The following is a 22,760-nucleotide window of genomic DNA, read 5'->3' as shown; positions in this document are numbered from 1 at the left end:
GCATCCAGAAGGCTCGGCCGGTTTGTTATTGTGCCGGAGCTACAAAAGGGCCGCTGAGGCCGAAATGCGGCTGGGGCGGGGGGAGCGAGGATGGAGTTTGTGCGCTGGGCGAGCTCGTTCGGTAGGTTTGGAAAGACGTTGTAGGGTTTGGTTGGTTTTTTTTTTTTTTGTTGTTCAGGAATGAGTTTTTCATCTCTGTGTGGGAGCAGCTATGCTGCAAGCTGGGGAAAACCTAATGCGGGTCCTGGGACACGTGCTGAGCATCTTCTCCGGGGGGTGGTTTTAGTCGTCTTGGTTGGGAATTTGGAGGATTTTTTTCTTTAAAAAAAACCCCAAAAAAACTGATCTCCAAAGTCAAAGCTGCCGTAAGGGATTTGAACGAGGTGGGAGTTGTGGGATTTGGTAGAAAAGTTGTTTTATTTGGTTTCTGTCTTCTGGGTGTGCAGAGGGTGAGATACACATTGAGTATCTACTCCTCAGATGTTTGTATATTGACGTTACTGGGGTTTGGGGTGATAAGGCACAATAAGCATAAACATTTAGGACTTCAATAGTTTTTGTTTCTTTCTAGGAACGGGTATAAAGTATAAGCACATTGCAGTGTCTACATACTCTCCTGGGGGGAAGGCATCCCACCCCTTCCAGCACTGATTCCAGGTTTATAGTGGAAGTTTTGGTTTTGTTAAGCCTTGTCTTACAGATTCACCTGAGGCCTCCACTGGAATGGGTTCTTCCATGATGGATAAATAGCTGGTCCCTGTCTTGGAGAGCCCAAGTTTGGAGAATCACTTCCTGATGAGTATGTTTCTCTGATGTAGACCGGCCAGGACATTAATTTTGTACCTTTTCCATGTTCAGTGGTCAGTGAGGTAGTGAAAGCCCAGTGTTCCAAATACTAGTGCTCTTAGCCAGAGACTGGAGAGTAAAGTCACCTGGTAGAGGTAGGGAGACTAAGACCATATGCTGAAAGTGGAATTTAAAGAGAGGATGGAAAGCAATGTTTTCAGGCTGATTTCTGACTGAAAATACAAAATAGTTTCTTGCATTTTCAGTCCAAGTGAAAGGTTGTAAATGAGCACGGGTTTTATCAGTAGCTCATCTGTTGTCCATGAGGTCTTTGTGGGCTCATCATGGGTGATACTGCTTCTTTTTAAGAAGTTCTTTGTAGTTAGCAGAGGATTTTGGGGTTAGATTAAACAACACCTCTCCCATAGTGTTTTTCATGTTAAAATGTAAACATTCTCGTTAAAAATAATACTTGGAAAATTGCAGATACTGTTTGGAGTCGCTGCTTTGTTGTTTCCTCAAGCCAGTGTGAGTACATCTGTTGTTAGCTGTATTTTGATTTTGTGCTTAATTTGTTAAGTGCCTTGAGTACAAGTTGATTCCTTTTTTTTGTTCATTAGTCTGGTCTGCTTTTCTGCATGGTTGAGTAAACTAGGTATCACACATTTGAGGATGCTTTCAGCAGTCTTCACTGTTAAGAAAACAAATTTTTACATGATTTGACAGATACCTTTCCTAAAAAAAAAAAAAGACGTTAAGGCAAATGTTTAGTATAGGTTTCCAAATTCATCATTATATGGTGCCTTGTTTTTTTTCTAAATTCAGAGAAATTTGCTTTGGTCTTACAACGCATTTTTTTGGATGAACTCTGAACTTTTTTGTCTTTTTTCTCTGTGTGCATGAGATCTTAAAAGGGCAGCTCAGCCAACTGGCTGAAACTGGAAAAGTGAGTAAATAATCCATAAAGATGCTGGAAGGGACATGCAGGATTTAAAAGTATTTTTGTTTCAATAAGTGAGTAATATTCTTAAATATTTTTTCTTAAAATTATTTCACTTAACAGTGACAGCTTAATAAAGCCTTTTAATAAAGCTTTGTGTAAAGGCCAACTTCAAAGGCTAATTTATTTGAACAGCCTCCTGAAGGTGGTAGTGGCATCAGAGTGTGTTTGTCTGACGCAGCTCCCCGTGGTACCTGAGTGATGGTGTAAGACAGACAACCCCCAGTGCCCTGTGTGTGGCCTTGTCCTGCTGGGATCACACCTGAGGTGTGACTGAGGAAAACAAGGACCCTGGTGCTGCTGGGGTTTGCCTGAGCTGTGCAGAGCAGCCTGTGAGATGATCCTCTACAGAATTACCTGCCTGTTCAAGAGTGCTGCTTGCTCAAGGCCTTCATTGTGCTTACCTGAGTAATTGAAAGTATTTAAGGGCGAGCCGGGCTAGGTGTGAGTGCTGCTGAAAATAGTAGTAAGCCTTTTGTTGTTTTTTTTTTTTTTTTTTCTCTTTCATGATGGTAGTCTACAAAGAGATGTTGATCTAGTGGCATTTCCACTTATAATTGTGTATGTTCATTTTGGAGGAATAGAAGCAGTATGATCAGGAGGAACTTAGTGATTCAGGATGGTAGCTTTAGGAGAGGGTTTATTCCAAGGGCTGGGCCTCTCTGGTTCCCTTTCTTTTTACTACATTCCTTATTTATTCTGCAACTTGGCACTGAGCTGTTGTCTCAGTATCAGACCTTGCTCTTCAGCTGATCCTGCCTTGTAAGTGGGTTTTGTTTTTCATGTGGCACTGACTCATTCTCCTAATAGGTCGATAATTTCACAGCTCCTTAACTAATTTCTCATTTGGAGCAGAAGGAATACAAGGGTGGTTCTTTCAGGTGTCAGACAATGAGGTGAGAGCACAGAGAACAGGTAAAGGCTGGGGAGCTGCAGCTCTCTGTATCACAGAACAGCTTTTTCGAGCTTCTGAAATTAAGTGACTTCGTTAACAAAAGGAAAGCACCCTCTGAGGGTGGATTTTGCACACATCTGGGTTGTTTAAAGAGTTTGTCCTTCCTCCACAAGGATAAAGTGGGGCTAAAGCAGGACATTGTATTATATTCAGCCTCACTGAAACATAGCTTGGGCTCATGTTCTGTTAGTAACTTGTACTAGAATTCAGGATGTTCCCTGCATGCACATGTCCTTCTTGTGCAAAAGTAACAGAGCAGTTGGAGCTTATGAGCTGTTTATTTCAGAGCAAAGCTGTTCAGATGCATATAGCCGTAAATCCTGAGTTGTTTTTTTATTGTCTGGGAGCATTTGGACCGTAACTGAAGTGGACTGGAGGCTGCTTTAGTAGTCCTGTATTGTTCTGTAATTCCCTGTGGCATTGGTTGGTTGTGAAGCAGCTTGACCTGCTGTGCTGAGGGGTGTGTGGGGACAGAAGATTTTAAAAGGTGGGTATGCAGTTCTGCAGGAGCTTATTGAACTTGCAGCCAAAATACACTGTTTGATTCTGCCACCTAAATTTTCAGGAGAGTGTTACTAGTCTGGACAGGGTGAAAAGGCGAGAAGGGGTGGAATAAGTGAGCTCCCTGTTACATCTTCAAGAGACTGCAGGTATTAATTTGTGAAGGACTGATGAAAACAGTCCTACCTTGGGAGAAAGGGAAGAGGCAATGACCAAGTTTGAAATGTGCAGCTGAGCTGGGCTTATGCGTGAAGAAATATGGGGCTTATGTGTGAAGAAATATGGGAAAAATTACCAGGAACAAAGTGAGGACTTGCTAACAACCCTCTAGGATTGGCCAAGAGGACCACTCTGTTGGACTGTAGTGCTTCAGATGTCTTCCAAGCTTCAGTTAGCTGTTGGGAGCATCCTTGATAGCCTTTGGATTTCAGGTGGTTAGCACTTAAGAGTAGTAGGCTACCTAGTATTTGTGCAACTAGCATCCTTATAGAAGAGATTTGGTGGAAGAATCATTCCTGGTTAGTGATTGAGACATTTAGATGGGAATTGTAGTGATGGTGCTCCAGGGAGTGAATAGAGGCAGATTTGAAGAGCTTGCACTGGGACTTTGCCTCCCCCAGGCACTTACTGTGTGGGAATATAGTGATTTTTTTGGAAGAGTTCTGCTGCGGGGTAAGTTCTTCAGCTCTTCCTACCTGTATGTGGGCCGGGAGGCTGCACAAAAGCCTCGAGTGATGTTGTTCAGAGTTGGGAGTGGGCTGTGAAGCAGGCAGGGGAGTAGGGACATGTTCAAGAGGTGCTCCTTCACGGCTACAATAATAAGTATGGTTTTACCTTTTATTGAAATAACCAAGCTTCAAGAACCGTCATTCAGAAGCAGATTCATGTGATCTTGAGTGTTGTTATGGTGTTACTGTTCCGCATCTGAGCTAAGTGTTGCCTCTAATGATGCCTGTGATCCTGTTGCAGTGAAAGCAGTGTATGGGGTGGTTCATTTAGGAGGTGTTCGCAGCATTCCCCATCCCAGCATGCAGGGACCTGCTCCTCCCAGAGCTCCTCTGGAGCAGGACTTCATGCTGCTGCTGGCCCCACAGCGTCAGGCAGGGCAGTGTGATTCACAGGGTGGTTTTCAACCCCAGAAAGTGGGAGATGAAGGCTCTATTTCTTGCTCTGCCACTTAGCTTAGCTGCAGAGTTCTGCGGTGTCGTTTTCCTATCTGGAAAGTAGAAGTGATGACGCTTACACACCTTGTCAGTTATGCACTGCAAATATCTATGTAAATTAAAGCATCTGTGAAATGTTTTCACTTCGTGTCTGGCTTGGCGTAGTCCAGATGTCCTGGGCATAGTCCGAGTTGCTTAGCTCTCCGGAAAAGCTAAAGCTTCCTAAGGATGTCTAAAGCCTCTTTCTTCAGAGTACTGAATCACAACACATGTAAGGTGCTTTCTTACCACTTTGTACCCCTTTCCCATCACATTCCTGTTATCATCCTTGGCACTCATTTGTAGTGCAAATGGCTCCCATGAATAGGCTTCCTGTAAGGAGAATTGCTGTGCAATGCTGCATTGCCCTGGTGCTGTTCAGAATGGGGAAACTGGAGGAAGACTTCCTTGGAAGCTTCAGCCTCTGCAGTGTTTATGAACTGCAGGCTTGTCTGGACTGCTTGTCATCTTATTAATGGCTTGAACCAGCTGCATCAGTCCTGATGGCTGTGGGAATTGGGAGAAATCTGATAGAGAAAGAGCTACTCAGCTCTTGCCAGGGTAGCTTTGTGCCCTGCAGCATGTACCTGCCAGGGGAGCTCCCAGCAGTGCCTTGGGGAGGAACAGGATCTCAGAAGGGGTGTAAAGGAACCTCTCCCTTGCTTGTCCCTTGCAGTGAGGGATCGTCTGCCTGCTAATCAATAGCATTGGGTTTTATCTCTTCATAAAGAAAACCTTCTGTGCATAAGCTGAGTGGGAACTGAGGCCCTGAAGTCAGCAGGCAATCTGAGAGTGGAAAGGTGTTACCAAAGTCCAGATTTTATTGTGAGGCTCATCAGGCTCAAGGTAAACATCCACATCGCCATTCCATTGTGATCCTTCGTGAGACTGCAGAGAAAACAGAGCAGCTTACTCAACAGCTGATGGCATTTGTGTGGAAAGAGCTGTATCTGTTCCTGAAAAAAAGGCCTGTTAACCCAGAGGACTGCCAGCTTTACTCTGATTTCATCTCTTGGAGCTGTGACATCTCTGCTTTTCTCTGTGCTTGTTTGCTATAAAATTCATGTTCACTGCCGAGAGATGGAACAAGTTGCTGAGCTTGGGATGTGGTGAGGGATTTGTGAAATGTTTGACAGAGAGACATTCTCCATTGGCCAATGGTGGCCCTGGATGGGTAGTGCTCTCCCAAGATAAGCTGCATGTAATGTTTTGGAACCTTATGTTTGGGTTCTGGAGCTGGCAGCACTGGTGTTTCACCTATACTACTCTTGCCGTATCTCACCTGGTTATATGCATATCGTTATGGCGATGACTTTTAAAAGTTTGTGTAGGAAGGAGTATCAGGACTAAGGGACTTCCACAACCATAGCATGCAATGGTGTTTATTTTTAGTTATGGAAGAGTCTTTGCCTTTATCTGTCAGACCTACGGTCTGGTGCAGTGCCTGAAAACAGTTTGTACTTGTGTGGGTGCCTCCTGCCCTTGTGGGCTCCTTGGGAGCAGTAGGCAGGGTTGGGTCCAATTTCTGTGCCAGTGGACAGTCCTTTCCACTGGAAGGGAGTGTTCTGCACATGGCAGGTGCTGCTGCAGGGCATTTCCTCGTTTGATTCTTCTTTGCAAATTGCTTCTTTGTGATCAAGAGCTGCATTTTCTCTGAGGGTCTTGGCATGCAGGTTTGGGTGGCTGGAGCAGGGACCTGAGCTCTGGAACCTCTTGCTGTCTCCAGTGTTGAGCAAACTGTTCTGCTGCCTTGGACTGATAGTGCCAGCCCTGTTACCCATCAGGAGATCCCCACCAGCTATTCACAGTTTGTTATTGTTGCTCAGATACCTAAATGCCCAATTTACCGTACAGCTCAGCTGAATGTTACCAGGAGCTTTCTGAACAAGTTTTGCCAACAGAGCATTATGCCAGGTGTTTCTTTTGTATTTGGATTTAAATTGCTTGCTCGTGATCAGCCTCCTTGCTTTGGTGTTGAGGGAACAGGATGTTGTATCTGTGTGTTCTCCCTGGACGCTGATACCTCAGAAGAACCTGAGCAGGGCAGAGTGGAAGGCAGAATGATGTTGGAGGCTGAGGGTCGTGTGTTTCAGCTCTGATCCTTGGTGGTAGGGGAGGCAGAGTGAAAGTACAGCTCTAAGGGTAAAGATTTGCATTGAATATGAGCCTTGTTGGGCAGGCAGCTCGTGGAGATCACGAAGTCACTTCCCTTTCCTTGTGTACCAGAGGGGTTGGGATCTGGACCTGTTGAGGCCACAGGTGATCCTTGCTGAACTGAGCTGCTCTGTCCTCCCTGAGTTTTGCCTCTGAAATGTGGAACAGCAAAGAAGTAGGCTCTTTTATTTCAGTTTATGCTGGGTCTTGTCTCATTTAATACCTTCGTGGCCTGGCTGAGAGGGTAAGGAGTGTAAAGCTGGTAGCTGGTGCCTCCAGGTTGTTGCACATTAGATACCTTCCTGCTTCCCTGCAGGTTGTGAAAGCCCTGCAGCACTTCCTCTTGGATTGGAGATAAGGTTATACCTTCCTGACAAGCTGGCACCAGCAGGTCAGTTCCTTCTCTACAGCATGATGGGGCAGATGGGTGAAACTGGCTGTTTCTCTGGTGGGCTGTTGCAAACAGAGACTCCTTTCAAGGAAAGAATTCACTGTACACCTTGGGTTTTCTGCTTGAAAAACAGGGCAAGTTTCATGGGCACAGGATCTCATAAGTACTTTCTGTGGGCTGTGGACCAGCCTTCTGACTAGGTTGTTTTTTTTGCTCTGTGCCATAGTCTTGCATACTCAGGATGAACTATTTCTTTGTCTGCACCCTCAATTACTGGAGGTCAGGGCTCCTTTCCAGGGTGTGGTATTGTCTGTCCAGCGTGCACAGAAAGGACCACAGAACTCGTTAATGTTTTTGTGTAAATACAATTGAGCTATTCTCCAGACTCCAGTCTGCTTTATCTGTTTTACAGTAAGTTACAATTCCAGCCTCTCTGGCTGCCTTTGCCTTGCCTGCCTCCCCAGCACTGGAAGAGCTGTTTAGCAGAGAGGTGAAGCTTCTGTATTTTAAAGCCAAACCTGACATTGCAAAGATCTCTCTAGAACTGTGCAGTTCACTGACAGTAGTTGTGCTTCCCTACCTGTTGGTACATTTAGAAGAGGGGGCAGCCAGCAGGTGAGCTTGGTGAAGACAGAACTGAGCAACTGAGGTCAGGTCATCTTACAGGACATGCCCTTTCTGCCCTGCCTCCCTGTTGTGTTTTACCTCTGTCTGTAGAGCTCCACAATGTGGAGTTAAGGATAGATCCACTGTCCAGAGGACTCTGCCTCTCCTCCTCACAGTCCTGCTCCATGTTTCAAATCCCAGAGGCTTGACTTAGAGAGGTCTGAGGATGGGGCTTGACTTCTGTCAAGTCCTCTGGCAGACGACTTCCAACAGTATTGCTTGGCCAACAGCATACCTCTGCAATAAATCATGGGAGATGTTATCCTGGTCTTGCATTCCCTGAGCCAAGGTTCATGGGAGATGGAGAGCAGCTGGAATTGTGCAGGATTAAAAGAACTGGTACCACCAAATATACCTATTGAGCTAAGCAAGGAGGGTCCTTCTTGTGAATCAGGAGCTTGGTGATGAGGTGTCTTTTCTCTGCACTGCAGACTCCTGACTTGCTTCTCCCTGTCTGGCAGGATTTGGTGCCATTTTCTGGCACCACGTTTGGTGTTACATTCAGATCTTGGCAGGGCTTTTTTCAGGTGTACCAGCAGATCTTGGCATCTCCCTCTGGAAAAAAATGCAGTAGAATGACAGCAAGAGGTTTTTTGTGGCTTAGACTCTTGCTACAGCCTCTGCCTGCTGCACAGCTCTTCTGCATTGATCCCATTGACTTTGTATTTGGATGCTGATATTCTCCCGTTGCTCCTTGCCTTACTAAGCAACCTCTGCTGGGAACTGATTGCCCTTCCCTGCTAGGCTCATGATCCCTGCATGGTCCAGACAGGGTTTCTGCAGGATATAAGTGCATCTGACAGCAAGTCCCTGGGCAGGTGATCACAGTGTCTCACCAAAGCCCTCCAAGGGCAGCCAGTGGTGTCTTTCATCGCTGAGGCAGGTGGTGAATGTTTGACAAATAGGTGGTTCTTGGTGGGACATGTTCCAGGAGAAGTAGTGGTATCTCTGTGTTGACAGATAAATGTTTAGCTATGGAAGTACCAGTAAAATTGACCCATGTGTGTATTTAAATAGTGAGCACCATTAATCTCCTGTAAAACTATACTGTGTTTTTTAGAAGGTTTCACATTGCCGGTAACATTTGAAACCACAATGTATTTCAGTTTAACATCAGTCCAGACACTTTTCTCTTCTGAAAGTACTGTTTAGCTTTTCCAACCTGTGAGTTTCTGAACAATTTGTATAAAATTACACATCAGAAATCTTCCTTCTTGTGGAGAAAAACCCTTTCACTGTTAATTTCCACCCTGTTGCTTTGTTTTGTGTTGGTGAGTGCTGTTGTAAAGTGAGCAAGGAGTGGAGGTCTGCAATAGTCAGGACTGGGCTGGGTGTAGAGCTCAGTGGTGTGTGAGTAGCTGAAGTGACTCTTTCTAGTATGTGTGTTACCTTTCATAAATCTGTTTGCCCTGCTCAGCTAAGGCTGGCTGACTTCCAGGTACTCAAGCTCCATTGAAGTCTTGTGAATAAAACACCAGCAGCCCAGCCTCCTGCATACATAGATTTGCAAAGAGCTTCACAGACAATCCTGTTTGTCAGGAGTCCCCCCATTTGGCTGTGTTTTCAGCTCAGGGGTTTCCAGTTGTTACCAGTGCCAGCAGCTCCAGGTTTTCAGATGGATTGTTTTTAGGACATGCTTGATAGATGCCTGCTGTAGCTCCAAGACTTGTATGTTTGTAAGTCTGATGTCTTTAAGACATTAAAATGGCACTTGCTCTCTGGATTAGAATTTACCTCTTTAAAAGGCAGGGTCAATACCCAAAAATCAGATCTAGGGCAGTACAGTGTGGACATGAGGACGCCTGGGCATTGGAGCTCTCTGCCCAAGTGTTCCTGGTGCATTTATTTGTATCCTGGGATCTCTGATGGAATTGGTCATACTGCAGTATTTTGTGATTGCTCAGACACAGTGTTTTGCTCTCTGGTGCTGTCCCTGGATATAACAGGAGACACTGCAAATCCTGAGAATGGGAAGAGCTACACTCCACTCTGAAACTGATAGCAAACCTTCCCCCACAGACCTTTATAAACCTAGAGAGAAACCTTGCAGAAATGCTGGTGATTGATTTTTTTTTTATGATTTCTCTGTGACAGGGGATATTGCTTTCTTCAGGGTCAGCTGTGGGGCACAGGAGCCCTGAGCACAGGTCAGAGGCTCTGCCGAGGCTGTCAGTTTTCACTTGTCAGCATCAGCATGTGCCTTCTGCTTCCAGCTCTCCTAATAATGAGCATGCAGGCTGGCAGTTCAGTTCTAAATGAATCACGATTTTTATCAGAAATGGCTTTGCCCTTCAAGACTAGAAGGCCTTTATGATCCCTGCTTAACTGTGTGATGGGAAGATAATCCAGCATTGTGCTAGCCTTGGAGGCTCTGTGGCCTCTTTGAAGTGCTGTGGGTGAACTGGATGCTGAGTGATCTCCCTGGCTGATACACCCCTGGAGGAGCTGGGATCTGCAGCTGGCAGGAGGGACAGGCAGCAAGGTCCTGACAGCTCTGACCCAGCTCAGTGTGCTGCAGCCTCTTTGCACAGTGACTATGGAAATTGCTTCACCTCTCCCTGGTCTTGCTTTCCCCTTTGCAGCACACACACAACACACAGACAAAGCTGTGTTTCACGTCTTCAAAGCATTGAAGGAGTTGAAGGTAAATCGCATTTATCCAGACAGCAGTTGTGGCTGCCTCAGAAAGTTTGACAAGGGGCTTTATCCCAACATGTTCCCAGCTCCTCTGCTATGAAGGGGTTGTTTATTCTTCCTGCATCCTTTTAATGATATAAGATGTAATCAAGAGGCAGCTGAGACCCAGTTACATAACTGTTGTCAGGGTTTCTCTTTGGCAGCATTGCCCTGTGTGCTGTTTGCATACTGACTTTCAGGAACTCAGGGGTTTTCTGTTAACCAGATAACTCCTGAACCTGATCTGGTAGGTGGTTTGTTGTTGTTATCATTGGGTTATTTTTAAACGCTTTCTAATTTTGTGTGGTTTGAGTTTTCTACACTTCAAAGTGGATTTTACTGCTTTTATTGTGAGGTTGATACAGGGGTGACATGGTGTGGCTGGGCCCTGAGCCAGGCTCCCTCTGCAAGGCTCAATATACCTGTAAAAGCAGGTGGCTGTGCTCTTGCCAGCACAGCACCCTTTGCTCTGCTCTGGGGCTCCCCACAACTCTGCCCCTTCAAACAGCTCATTGTTCTCAGTCCAGCTTGTGCTTTCCTGCCAAGTTTGTGCTAATCAGTGTGTTTCTCCCGCTCTCTTTTATGTCTGTCCTACTAATAAAACACAGTGCAAATGGGTAAGTGAGGGAGGAGCTGTTGTTTTCTTTGGCACATGGTGGCCATCTGAGCAAAGATGAACCAGACTGGAGCCAAAGATCTGTTTGCTACTCCGCAGGAAAAGATGCCTCAAGACTGCCAGCCAGCCCTGTTGCCTCCCCAAGCCTTCATGCTGCAGCCCCATGTGATGGTCCAGCAGAAATGCCGTGAGGGCCTTCTTGGGGCACCTGGTGTTTTTCCTGAGCATCCCGTGGATGCTGTTGTTGAGTGACAGAAAATACTTTCGTTTTTCTCTGCCTGACCACCTAGCAGAGAGTGCATGGCTTCTTGCTCTTGACAGGCCTGATTTAAGTCCTGCAGTGCAAGAGCAAACGCTGTGTGGTGCCAGGCTTAGTGGTCAGACACCTGCCCCCAGCAGCAGCTTTTAGATTGGATTTACTTGGCCAGTTGAAGTTGGCACTACGTTCCTAGTCTGGCTGTATCCAGTGTGTTCACAGTCTGTGCTTTAATTTGTACATAATGTGTAATGGACTAATCCTCTTACCTGCAAATCATGTTTGATAAGGCATTGCTGATGGGAGTTGTAGCCTTTGGTCAGACAGAGTTTCTTTCAGAAAGGGTGATTGCTGTCTCTGTTGGAAATAGGCTTTCAGCTGGGTGAGTTTCAGAAAGTGTAAGATGTGGGAAAATCCGAGATATGTGTATGTGTGTATATATATATATACACGTTTATAGTGTTTTGTTTCTCCCGACGCAGAGTTGAAACCCTAGGATGGGACCTAGCAGATGGTAAAATGAAACTGCCAGCAGTTTTAGGCTTGAAGTAGAGGCTTTACAACAAGAAATCTGGAAATCTAAATTATGTGTGAAAAGGTTAGATGAAGCTCCTAGAGCTGAGAAAATTTAGAACAGAATGATGCTTTAAAAAAATGAAAGATATGTCCATTGAAAGTAAGCAAAGTGTCTTTTCTGACATAAAAGTTGATGTACTGTGTGTGCATCGCCCATGTTTCAACTTTGTCCCAGGCTCCAAGAGCCAAAAAGTCAACGTAAGGAGACTGCCTGTATGATGGGTGTTACTCACAGCATGTTGTGCCAGCAAAGATCAGATCGAAAAATTACCAAACCACATCCGTTGTGACAAGTATATTTCAAGCTAAAAATTATGTTCAAGGTGCCAGCAACAGAGGAATGTAATTTTTTAGTAATGTGTTTGGAGGATTCATAGTAGAACAGCTGAACTCAGGCTCAGGAGTCTGAACCTGGTACAGTTGAGTAGGTTGTTTTGACTCCTTAACTCTCTCTCATGGCCAGCTGATGGGAAAAGGGAATTTGGAGAAATAGTTCTGTTGCCTTCTGGTGATGCTATCAAAGGCATTAATTGCTGGTATAACTGTGACCAGTGTGGAACCATAATCTAAACATTACAAACCCAGCTGTCAGTGCTTCAGGGAAAATGCAATGATAAATTCCAGTGTAGTATAAGATAAAAAGATGCAGTGCTTTTCTGTCATTTATTTTTAGGAATCCTTGTGTTTAGCTTCTTATCATCAGACTTACTCTTTTAAAGCACAGGCTTGTTGACCACTCTCTCTTGTGTTCTCATACTTAAAGAATCTCACTTCTTGTAGCACTGGAGTGGCAGGAGAAAACGATGCCATGAGAAGTGTGTTCCTGCTGTTCTTTTCATTCAGTTTGTAAACTTTAAAGCCCAAAAGCCTCTTGTGACTAAAGAGAAGGGAGTTAAAACCTTGTGACTTGGTGTGTGTTCTCACTGAGTATGTGTGGTTCTTGCTGTTGTGTGTGTTTTATGTTTTGCTTGTCTGTGGCTGAATAACCCATTTGATGGGGTTTTCCTGCTTCTCTTCCACTAAAAGGCAGATCGGGAGCGGCGCAGAGAAATTTCCTTACTAGATGACATTTCATCGCAATGTCCGATCGTTTGGGGCAAATAACCAAGGGAAAGGATGGGAAAAGCAAGTACTCGACTCTCAGCCTGTTTGATAAGTATAAAGGAAAGTCAATAGAAGCTATCAGAACTACAGGTAAGAAACACCTCCAGAAAGCTCCTTTTGATGTTTTTCAAGAGTATTGTTGCAGAGCTCATTCAGGTTGTTGACCCTTTGGGACACGGCTGTGTTGCAGAGTGTTTGTGCAGGTGTCAAAGCCTGTGTTTCATTAAGACTTCCGGGAAAATCTCCACAGCTCTGTGTGCTGCTATTATTGTGGAGACATAAAGGAATGACAGAGGACACCTGGGAACTCTTGGCCCTTCTGTTTAGCCTGTGTCCTTGCTGCAGAGTGGGCAGGTAGCAAACTTGAGTGGAAGGTTCAGCAGGGCCCTAGGCTGTGCCAGGCCAGGACACCTGAGCTGACCAAAGTGCCTTAAGCTGCCCAGACCTTGTGTGAAGCGAGAGTCAGGGACTGAAGGCCGCTGGGAAAGAGCCTGAGTTGGTTTTGCAGTGGAAATATGAGCAAGAATAGATGGTGGGGTCAAAAAAATAAAAACCTTGCCTGGATTGGCTCTGGATTTGGTATGAGAACAGAAAACAAAAATTAAATACCTTCTTAATAAATGTGATCTGGTGGGTTGAACTGGGAAATTGAGACCTCTGGATTCCCAGGTTAGGTCACCTGTTTGTTGCTAAAAATTGGACTTAGACGGCCGTTTCCCCAAGCTGTAAAAAAGAGGTGCTGCTTCTCGTTGGTGAAATGAAAGAGCTACCTGTGCAAATCCTCCTAAAAGACTCTGAGCACTTTGTTAGGGGGAATGATTTTTTTTTCTCCCTCCCACTGTAGGAGCTGTTTGCCAGCTGCTACAACAGACGGCTGCATCTGTGGTCCTGTGGGAAACAACCTGTGTGTTGACAGAGCAGCAGCACTTCTGTTGGGACTGCACCCAGCCACAGCTTCCTAATTAACGTTACTTATCTATAGCAGGATACAGCCTTCTGACCTGCTGCTGTTCCTTTCTCACCAGTTATTCCTAGACATGGCTTACAGAGTCTTGGGAAAGTTGCTGCTGCCCGGCGCATGCCACCTCCTGCAAATTTGCCTAGCTTGAAGTCTGAGAACAAAGGAAACGACCCCAACATCATTATAGTACCCAAGGACGGTACAGGATGGGCAAACAAGCAGGATCAGCCAGACCAAAAGAGGTGGGTAGAGTGAATCTTTGGTAAGTTCAGCCAGGCAGGCAGCAGTGGTTGTGCACTGCTGTGCTTGGTGTTGGAACTTACAGGGATCAGTTCTCTTGTCCAGGCTGATGTAGAGCCAATGTTTTAGCTTGATCTTTTAGCAACTGCCATGTTGCCAAGAGTTGTTTTCCTGCCTTCCTTCCCCTTTGGTCTCACCTCTGCTGTCTCTGCTCAGTTCCAGTGCGACGGCTGCACAGCTGCAGGAGTCGCTGCCGCAGCAGGGTTTGCAGAAATCTGTCTCCAATTTACAGAAGCCGACACAGTCAATCAGTCAGGAGGTAGGTGACAGCAGTCTCTCACTGCCACCCTGCTTCCCCTGTCCCCAGGCAGCTTGAGGGGTTTTTTAATTGCCTGTGTTGCCTTGCACTTAAGAACAGCTCCTGTATAATCATTTCTTGTGGAATTGACTCTCCTGAGTCCAGGCTACTGTGCACCAGCAGTGCTGTGCTGCAGTTAATAGTTCTGTGTATGTTACCTCTGTATTTTTCAAATGTGTGCAGAATATCTAGTTTCAGTCCAGAAAAAAATGGCTGGAATGTGGGGTGGCTGGTTAGCACTTCTAAACCATTTTACTTCGGTTCTGATTCAGATGTCACTTGGTGACAGCTGATCCAGCTTGTGCTTCCAGCTTGGTGAGACTTGTTGGGAAGAGATCTGGTCATGTGGGAGAAAGTAGCCAGTGTCAGGACCTGAAAAAACTACTGGCAAGTAAGAAGGTGTCCCAGAGAGTGCAAGGACCTGGCCCCTATGTGTTGTAGATTTCACACTTTTGGTTTAAAAAAAATTCCCAGCCCTTGAGGTTGAGGGAAATCAGGACAGGAGTGATGTTTTGAAGAGAAGAGTGGTTAATCCATGGGAAAGTAGGGTAGGCTTCAGGCTGAGGTGTAGCATGGAGCAAACCTGGAAGATTAAGGAGACCATTTGGGAAAATGTAGCAGAACAAAAAGAAAGCTTGATCACAGTGCAAGTTAAGAAAATAGTTGGTGAAGGTGGGCAGAGGAAATATTAGGGCAGAGCAGAGAAGAGGATTTTTGCTGTAGCATTGTAATGCACTGGAGGGGGAAACAGCTGACTGTAGCCCCAGCTTTTGAAGCTGTGGAGACCTGTGGTATTCAGTGGCATCTGGGTGATCTGGAGGTCTGAACCATAGCAGGTGCCAGCCAGGAAATGAGAAACAGTCATGAATCTTAACTGATCTGTGTTGGGGTTTCTTTTTTGCTTTGTTTCGTTTTCAGAGTACAAATTCAGTGCCAGGTGGACCAAAGTCATGGGCACAGCTGAATGGAAAGCCAGCAGGACAAGAAGGTGGTGAGTATGATAAAAAGAAATGGTATGTGCCTGCTTTTCCCAGGCAGGCATGAGATGGGGTAGATTCCATTTCTTCCTGCCATCCCTGTCAGACTGGTGCAGAATGGGAGTGAGGCCTTCTGAGTCCTGTTTTCAGTCTGTGTGGTGTGTTGGCTGGAATGATGCAGCTCAATCAGTTCAGGGCTGCCAGCGCAGGAGATGGCTTGAACAGAATGTGTCTCGTGGCCACATTGGACCAGAGCAAATAATGCTCTTGGGATGCAGCAGGCAGTTCAAGGAGGGGAAAGTTCTGAAGGAGAAGGGAAACATTTGCCCCATCATCAGCATCTTCAATCAGCCCAGAGCATTGTGTAATAACGGTGCAATAAACAGAGTGAAAGAAGGGAGGGATTGGTTTAGAAGAGAAGAAGAAAGGAGAAGTGACATTGGAGAGGAGAAATGCAGGCATCTCCATGGGTAGTCAGAAATGAGGCTGTAATGCTCTTGAACAGTATCCTTGGTCCAAGGGAATTGCAGTGTCAGTGGGTGGAAGTGGCAGCAGAGCTGCTGCAGGATGCACTCAGCTGCTGCAGGGTGCACTCGCCTACACATTGGCTCAGGCCTTGCTATTAAGTCTCTCTCAGTAACTGTGCTGCTAATGGCTTCTGCTTGACTGAGAATCCTGAAGCAATGTTAACATAAATTGGGAGTTTAGTTGTCTTCAGATGCATCGATTTCCACACAGGAGGTGGTTTCCAGCTGCACTGAGTAGTACCAGTAAAACCATAGTGAGAATAACAGCTCAGTTCCGCTGTTTTAATGTGAACAGACCTGGAACCATTCACTTGTCAAGTGAAATTGCAGAGAGATTTGTAAGAACTGACACAGCTCCTGATTGCAGAAACAGAGGGGACAAGTTTAGCCTAAATTAAATGAGGCCCTTAATGAGAGGGTGTTTCTTGGAGGCTAGGTGTTAAAGCAGAAACTTGTACTTGCCTGATGTTGGTGGCCAGTGCAATGACTGTGCCTTCTTTGGTTAATTGGTACTTTGTGTCTTGCTGTGTAGACCTCCTGTCCAGTCATTTTGAAATCTGATTATCTAACAATGTTCTTAAAAGATTTTTTGAAAACTCATTCTAGGTCACACTTAACAATGTAGAGTTCTCAACCCAAGAAAACAGTTGCCTATGTGGTTAAGAGCAGCTTAATTAGAAGGTAATTGAATCACAGAAGCACCAGAAAGCTGTCTGAAAGGACTTTTAGGCCATCCCATGCTTGCACCTTTTCTCTAGTGGCACTGAACAATGGCTTTTCTTTCTAAGCTAATTCAGGTATTACAGGTAAAGAGAAGAGTCTTGCTTTTTGCTCTTTTTAAGTCTTAGAGCTGTAAAATTTTTTTTGGAGGGTGTATCCTGAAGAAGCATGGTCTAGTAAATTAACCATGTTAATCAAAGAACTGAGTTCTCCGTACCTCTGTTTTCTGTATATTTGGAGGGGAAAAGAAAAAGAGGCACCAAACTTTTTTTCAGTGTAATGCTGCTTAGGATGGCTGCTTAGCCATTAAATTGTTAATGGCTGCACATAAACAGTCCTTACATGGTGCAGCCTTACCTGGGGGTTGGATGTCTCTCCTGAAAGACACTTATCTGTGCCATTCTAGTTCAGTAAAAATCAGGACTCTCAGCAAGTCTCAGCTACTTTGTGATGTATTTGGGCAATAAATACTTCTCAAGTGTTTTCATCTGTCTGAAATATCTGGATGTGTTTCGTGTAGCTGTTCCAGTGTCTTCCCTGGAAGTTTCACATGGGAGGTCTTTTGCTGTGTGCCAGTTTCAGGAAGTAAAAATTACTTAAGTTAGTCCTTCTTGGCTCTTTTGGGCAAGGAAGGAGAAAGATAGATGAGATTCCTTTGTCAGATCCTCAGTACTCATTCCTGTTACTTCTAATGTGATAATTCTGAAATGCCCTTTTTAAAGAGAGCATTAGCCAAGTAACGCTAAGAAACAGTTCTCAAAAAAAGCAATTCTTTTAATGTCTAATAGTACAGTAATGCTTGCAATTTCCTTTTATTCAGTGTTATCTTGCCAACAGATTTAGGAGAATTGCTGTGTTTTGTGTTCCAGTCACTGGCAGATCTTTAAAATTGACAGAGAACTGTCATTCCGGGGTGACTGATGACTCAGCAAGACAATTTGCCAGTGACTAGAAATGAACCTAGCCTGATCTGGCCAGTGATCTGTGTCTTGAAAATGCTGCAGCAGGGAGGAGGGTGGGATAGAGCATAGAACATCTGTCCTTACCTGTGGTCTTTCACTGATATGTCGACAGAAATTTTAACGATAGACTTTCCAGGCAGAGTGAGGTCTGAGCAGAAAGAGTCGGAATAGAAATGTCAAATACTTTATGGCAGGGTATCATTTATGAGTGATCTTGCAGAATTTGTACTTCTGCCTCTGTCTGAATTCTGTACTTTACAAAAATAATTGGAAGCTGAGAAAGTTCACTGACTTCTTTGAATGTGAGAATTTAAATGAAGATCCCAAGTTAGGAGTGTGGGAGTGCTGGGTGAGGACACGTGTTGTTGTGTTGGTGACAGTGTCTGAGAGTGTTGAGGATGAGAAGTAAGGTGCTGGTACGATAGTAATTTGGTTTAAATATGCCAGAGGCCCAGATTCTCAGGAAACACATTTCCAGGCTGATCTCATAAGAGAGTTGAAACAGTGGAAGGATCTTCTCTGAGTCCCACACTTATTTGTCTGACAGGTTCAAGGGCCTCAAGCCGACTGTTATCCTTCTCTCCCGAGGAATTTCCGACGCTGAAAGCAGCTGGCGAGCAGGACAAGGTTGGCAAAGAAAAGGGCGCCTTAGATCCGTCGTATGGGCCAGGACCAAGCCTCCGCCCCCAGAGTGAGTGAAGGATTGTGTCTTTCTGCCTTATCCCAGCTCGTAACCCCACTGACTCTGTTCTGGGCAGGGGGTGCCAGTTCGCAGTCGTACCAAATATTCCATCCTTACATTTCCTTTTATCTCTTTATGAGCTTACATGTGTCAGGCTGCTTAGCAGGTGATCACAGATCAGTGTTCCGTGGCCCAGACAGCCAAGTGTGGACTGTCATCTGCTACCTTTTTTAATACAAATTACTGTGTGATGTTGCAAAGCAGGCCCCTTCCTGGGCTGGGGGAGCCACAGTGAAATTAGTGTGTAATGTGGCTTCTCTTTGAGTGTTTGTGCATCTAATTGGCCTTAATTCTGCAGACTGGAGATGGGGAGCAGAGTTGGTAGGAATTTAGGCTTATTGGCAAAGAAGGACACCACTGGTGCAGCAATTACTTAGTAACAGCTGATGCGGCTCATCTGTTAGGAAAATAAACACAGCTGGAGGTTTTCCTTGGTCCTTGATATTTTTGTACAACCTTAGTGTAATTAGGGCTTGACCAGACTACTTGAGGTTTCGAGACTTTCTGGCAGAACGACTGCCTGCATTTACAAACATTAACATAATTATTACCTCCTTTCCAGATGTCACCAGTTGGAGGGAGGGCGGTGGGAGGAACATCACCTCTGCCACATCTCTGACCGCCTCCCCTGCTGAGCTGGGCAGCAAGACCTCCAGCACTGGAGACGGAGCCCCCTCCTCAGCGAGCGCCAGCGACCCCAAGGAGCCGTCTCTCCGCCCAGCTCAGCCCGTCCGCAAAGGGGCTTCGCAGTTCATGGGAAACGTCTACCAGCCACCTACATACCATGACATGCTACCTGCTTTTGTAAGTGAGCCTTTCTCCACGCCTTTGTGTTGTGCTTGATTATTAAGATAAGTGGGGGGTTGAAGTCAGCTGAGATGTGTTTTCTGGACTCTCAGTTGGTTTTCAGGGTTTGTTCAGGGATCCTTCTCTATATGCGTTTTTAGTTTGTGTAGCACAGCCTTGCTCAGCGCAAAGGGAAGTTGCATCTTTCCCTCTGGAGCTGGGGAGGGAACCATTAGCAGGTGGCCTGTCAGGCAGCCAGATGTGGAATGTTTGTTTTCCCTTTGTGCGGGTGCAGCTACTGTGCACGTGTTGTAACCTAATCTGGGTAAACCTTCCTGTGGCAAGGAGAAAAGCCAGGCTCTTCTGCTTTGCTTCTTTCCAGATGTGTCCACAACAGCCATCTGAGACCCCTGCAACGCTGGACCGAGGGTCTTTCCCCGTTCCTCAGCTTCGGCTTGAGCCCCGGGTACCTTTCAGACAATTCCAGATGAATGACCAGGATGGGTAAGGCTGCCATCACTGTCCCACTTAAGAGGCTGGTTCAGGGTGTGACATGAACCTTAAACTAGGCAAGAATTTGGGCCAAGGTTGCAGTTGCATGTGTGAAGCTGCAGGCACCAAAGGGGAAGTCAGATTTTTACCCACAGCAGCAGTGCTTTGAAATGTTGAAAGGCTGTAAGCACTTCGTGTCTGAAGAGTGGGTGGACATGGGAATTGGTGTGTGATCTTGGGCTGGAGGGGTTGCAGCTCTGATCTCTGAGTTCCAGGAAGTGTGTACCAGGTAGACAAGGGGAAGAAACTGCTGGACAGGGAGAGAAACTTGGATGCATTGTATATAAGTGCATGGTAGAAAGGCACTGACTCGGTGTTACGAACTCAGTTCGATATTCTTTGCTCTATTGTTTGCTGTTTCTAACAATTTTTCTGCTTTACCTGCAGAAAAGACAGGCTCAGCCTGTCTCGCCCAACACGCCCAATTCGGCAGCAGCTGGAGCGAGTGCCTCGGCCCACCATCATCAATGCAGAGAACCTGAAGGGGCTGGATGAGCTGGACAATGATGCAGATGATGGATGGGCAGGTAAAGTGCCTCCATGCTCAAGCTTTGTGTAGTTGTGAAATTGCTGTTGGTGTAAATGATGACACAATGGATCCTTCTGATCCATCCATCACATTGTGCTCAAGGAATCGGATCTGAAGACTCCTAAAATCTGAAAACACCAAACGCAGCAGGAGGGATAGCACTGTGAGTGCTGGGAAGAAGAGTTAGTCCTGCCTTTTCAGTCATGGCATTCAGTATCCAGTTGCACAGTCTGGCTCTGTGACTGTCTCCTCATGTGCAGCCCCCATTCCCAGGCTGTTTGCTCCTCCTCTGGGACCAGCCCAGGTGTTCAGCTGTGTATGTCCATGCTGCTCACATAATTTTTTGTCTGATCTAGTTGAAGTTGTCCCTGCTCATTGAGGAGGGTTGGTAGATGACATTAAAGGTCCCTTCCAGCCCAAGCTACTCTGTGGTTTCCCGTAGTGATGGTGGACATTTGGCTTTGCAAGTAGTTCATGCCAAGTCTGTGTGTCCTGTAATTTAGTGCCAAAGGGGGCATAAGCTTTATCAGGACAAGGGACCTGTTTCTTTTCTCTCATATGTCCTTTCTCCATTCCTGCCTTCATAGGCATTCATGATGAAGTGGATTACTCTGAGAAACTAAAGTTTAGTGAAGATGAAGAAGAGGAAGAAACTCTTAAAGATGGACGACAGAAGTGGTAAGAAGTCACTCTGTTTGCATCTACAGTCGTTTCAGTAAAAGTGAACAATTCTAGGATCTTTAAAACCTTGTTCTAAATGTGGAGTCTTGGTCCCTCTGATTTGTTGCTGTGAGTTTGTTGATTCTACTGGCCAGTGTTTGAGTTGTCTTCAAGGATATGTGTTGGTGTAGCAAGGACAGTGATGCAGATCACAAAGTGCCTCCATGCTTGAGCTTTGTGTAGTTGTGAAATTGCTGTTGGTGTAGATGATGACACAATGGATCCTTCTGATCCTTCCATCACATTGTGCTCAAGGAATCGGATCTGAAGACTCCTAAAATCTGAAAACACCAGTTTGCCAGGCCTTTCTTCTCCCCTTTTCTCACCTTTATCCTGCTGCACAATAGTGGAGTTGATCCTTATGCACCTTAAGAGAAGCACATCACTTGTTCTGGTGTTTGTGATCTTTCCTTTTTATTAATATTCAGTTGCCTTTGCCACTTGAAAAGGCTGCAAGTGCTCTCTGAGGCAAGCAGCAAATGCAATAATCAAGCTGTTTATGTGACAGGAACAGCTGGGATCCCAGAAGGCAGCGACAGTTGTCCCTGAGCTCTGCAGACAGTGCAGATGTCAAGCACACCTTGGAGGAGGGAAAGAATTGGAATGATTCGGTTGGTTTGTCCCGGCCAGTCCGGAAAGTGCAGGATTCACAGCAGCCTCCAAGGAAGCTGAATGGCTGGAGCTCTGCCTCAGAATACCAGGTAAGTTGAACTCATGTGGGTGGGCTTGTATCCCATCACTGTCCTTAAGAGGTCAGTTTGACATTTTATTGGAAGTGGGATGCTGATGAATTTCTCTGTTCTTAGTTTATATCCAGCTGGAGAGAAATCCATCTGCATAGCACTTCCACTAGGGAAAAGAAATTGAAGCTGGTCCAGAACAGTGGGGTTGTCAGTGAGAAGATGGAGTTACTGAACCAAATAGCAATAACTCTCCCCAGTAATGGGGATTTGTGCATGAGGATAGAGGGGAGGGAGTCACAAGGGCATATCCTCAGCATGAGATGCAAAGCTTAAGGTAGAGGAGCTGGTTGGGTCATGCTTATGGAGGAATGCTTCCTCTCTGGCAGAAGCCCGCACTGGGCAGTGTTCTCAGACAGCAGTCCGTCGAGGATAAAGAAGAAAAGGTACCTGTGAGACAGAAGTTTGTGCACTCTGAGATCTCTGAGGCTGTCGAGAGAGCCAGGAGGCGACGGGAGGAGGAGGAGCGGCGAGCCAGGGAGGAGCGCCTGGCAGCCTGCGCTGCAAAGCTCAAGCAACTTGATCAGAAATGCAAACTGGCTCAGAAGAATGGGGAGACACAGAAACACACCGAGAATGAAGATGTGCGACCTCCCAGCACAGAGAAAAACACTGCACAAGAGAATGGCCATACTTTGCGTAAAGGTACAGAAACACTGCCTGCCTCACCCTGTAAAAACTGCTTTTTTTGCCATTTTGCTGATCTCTTACCTGGAGTGGGGGAGTTCCTTAGAGGGAGTGCTGAGAGGGCCCTTCAGCTGCCCTTGAGGGATCAGCTGATTCGCATATTCTGCCAAGTATTTTGCATTGGTGACAAAGGTTGATTAAACAAAAAAGCTATTAAAATAAATGCAAACTTCCTTAGTTGCCTTTATCTGTGCTCAGTGAGCTGTGCTGGCTGAGGCCTTGTTGGAATGGGCTTCATGAACTTCTCATGATTGGATGATAATATTAAATGCTCGTGGCCATAGATCAGAAAATCAGTAAGTGCTGGCAGGTATAAGGACTGACACGGGAAAAGAACTTTCTCCCCAGAGCTTAAGCAGAAGGCTGATAGCAAAGG

At 45.7% G+C, this 22,760-nt stretch overlaps 1 protein-coding gene across 12 annotated transcripts in view; it reads left to right on the top strand.

Moving 5' to 3' along the window:
• PRRC2B (proline rich coiled-coil 2B) overlaps window positions 1-22,760 on the top strand; it is a 46,716-nt gene that overhangs the window by 674 nt on the left and 23,282 nt on the right. For 8 of the 12 annotated variants that reach the window (XR_014855479.1, XR_014855480.1, XM_085076986.1 and 5 more), the window contains exons 2-12: window positions 12,806-12,973; window positions 13,909-14,086; window positions 14,301-14,403; window positions 15,361-15,433; window positions 18,176-18,319; window positions 18,933-19,174; window positions 19,539-19,660; window positions 20,096-20,235; window positions 20,825-20,915; window positions 21,466-21,658; window positions 22,027-22,342. Coding sequence is in view for 10 of the 12 variants with exons in the window: in XM_085076986.1 (XP_084933112.1) it covers window positions 12,859-12,973; window positions 13,909-14,086; window positions 14,301-14,403; window positions 15,361-15,433; window positions 18,176-18,319; window positions 18,933-19,174; window positions 19,539-19,660; window positions 20,096-20,235; window positions 20,825-20,915; window positions 21,466-21,658; window positions 22,027-22,342 (1,717 nt within the window). In the remaining 2 variants the exon portion in view is untranslated. Of the gene's footprint in view, window positions 1-700; window positions 800-12,805; window positions 12,974-13,908; window positions 14,087-14,300; window positions 14,404-15,360; window positions 15,434-18,175; window positions 18,320-18,932; window positions 19,175-19,538; window positions 19,661-20,095; window positions 20,236-20,824; window positions 20,916-21,465; window positions 21,659-22,026; window positions 22,343-22,760 lie in introns of those variants that run through there. The other 4 variants (XM_085076979.1, XM_085076981.1, XM_085076982.1 and 1 more) reach the window with 2 other exon arrangements.

This window comes from Lichenostomus cassidix, chromosome 17 (assembly GCF_008360975.1).
Source record: "Lichenostomus cassidix isolate B80296 chromosome 17, HeHo_3.0, whole genome shotgun sequence".
Lineage (NCBI taxonomy): Eukaryota > Metazoa > Chordata > Aves > Passeriformes > Meliphagidae > Lichenostomus > Lichenostomus cassidix.
Note: the sequence above shows the minus strand (reverse complement) of the source record. Positions and strands in the feature narration are given on the sequence as shown.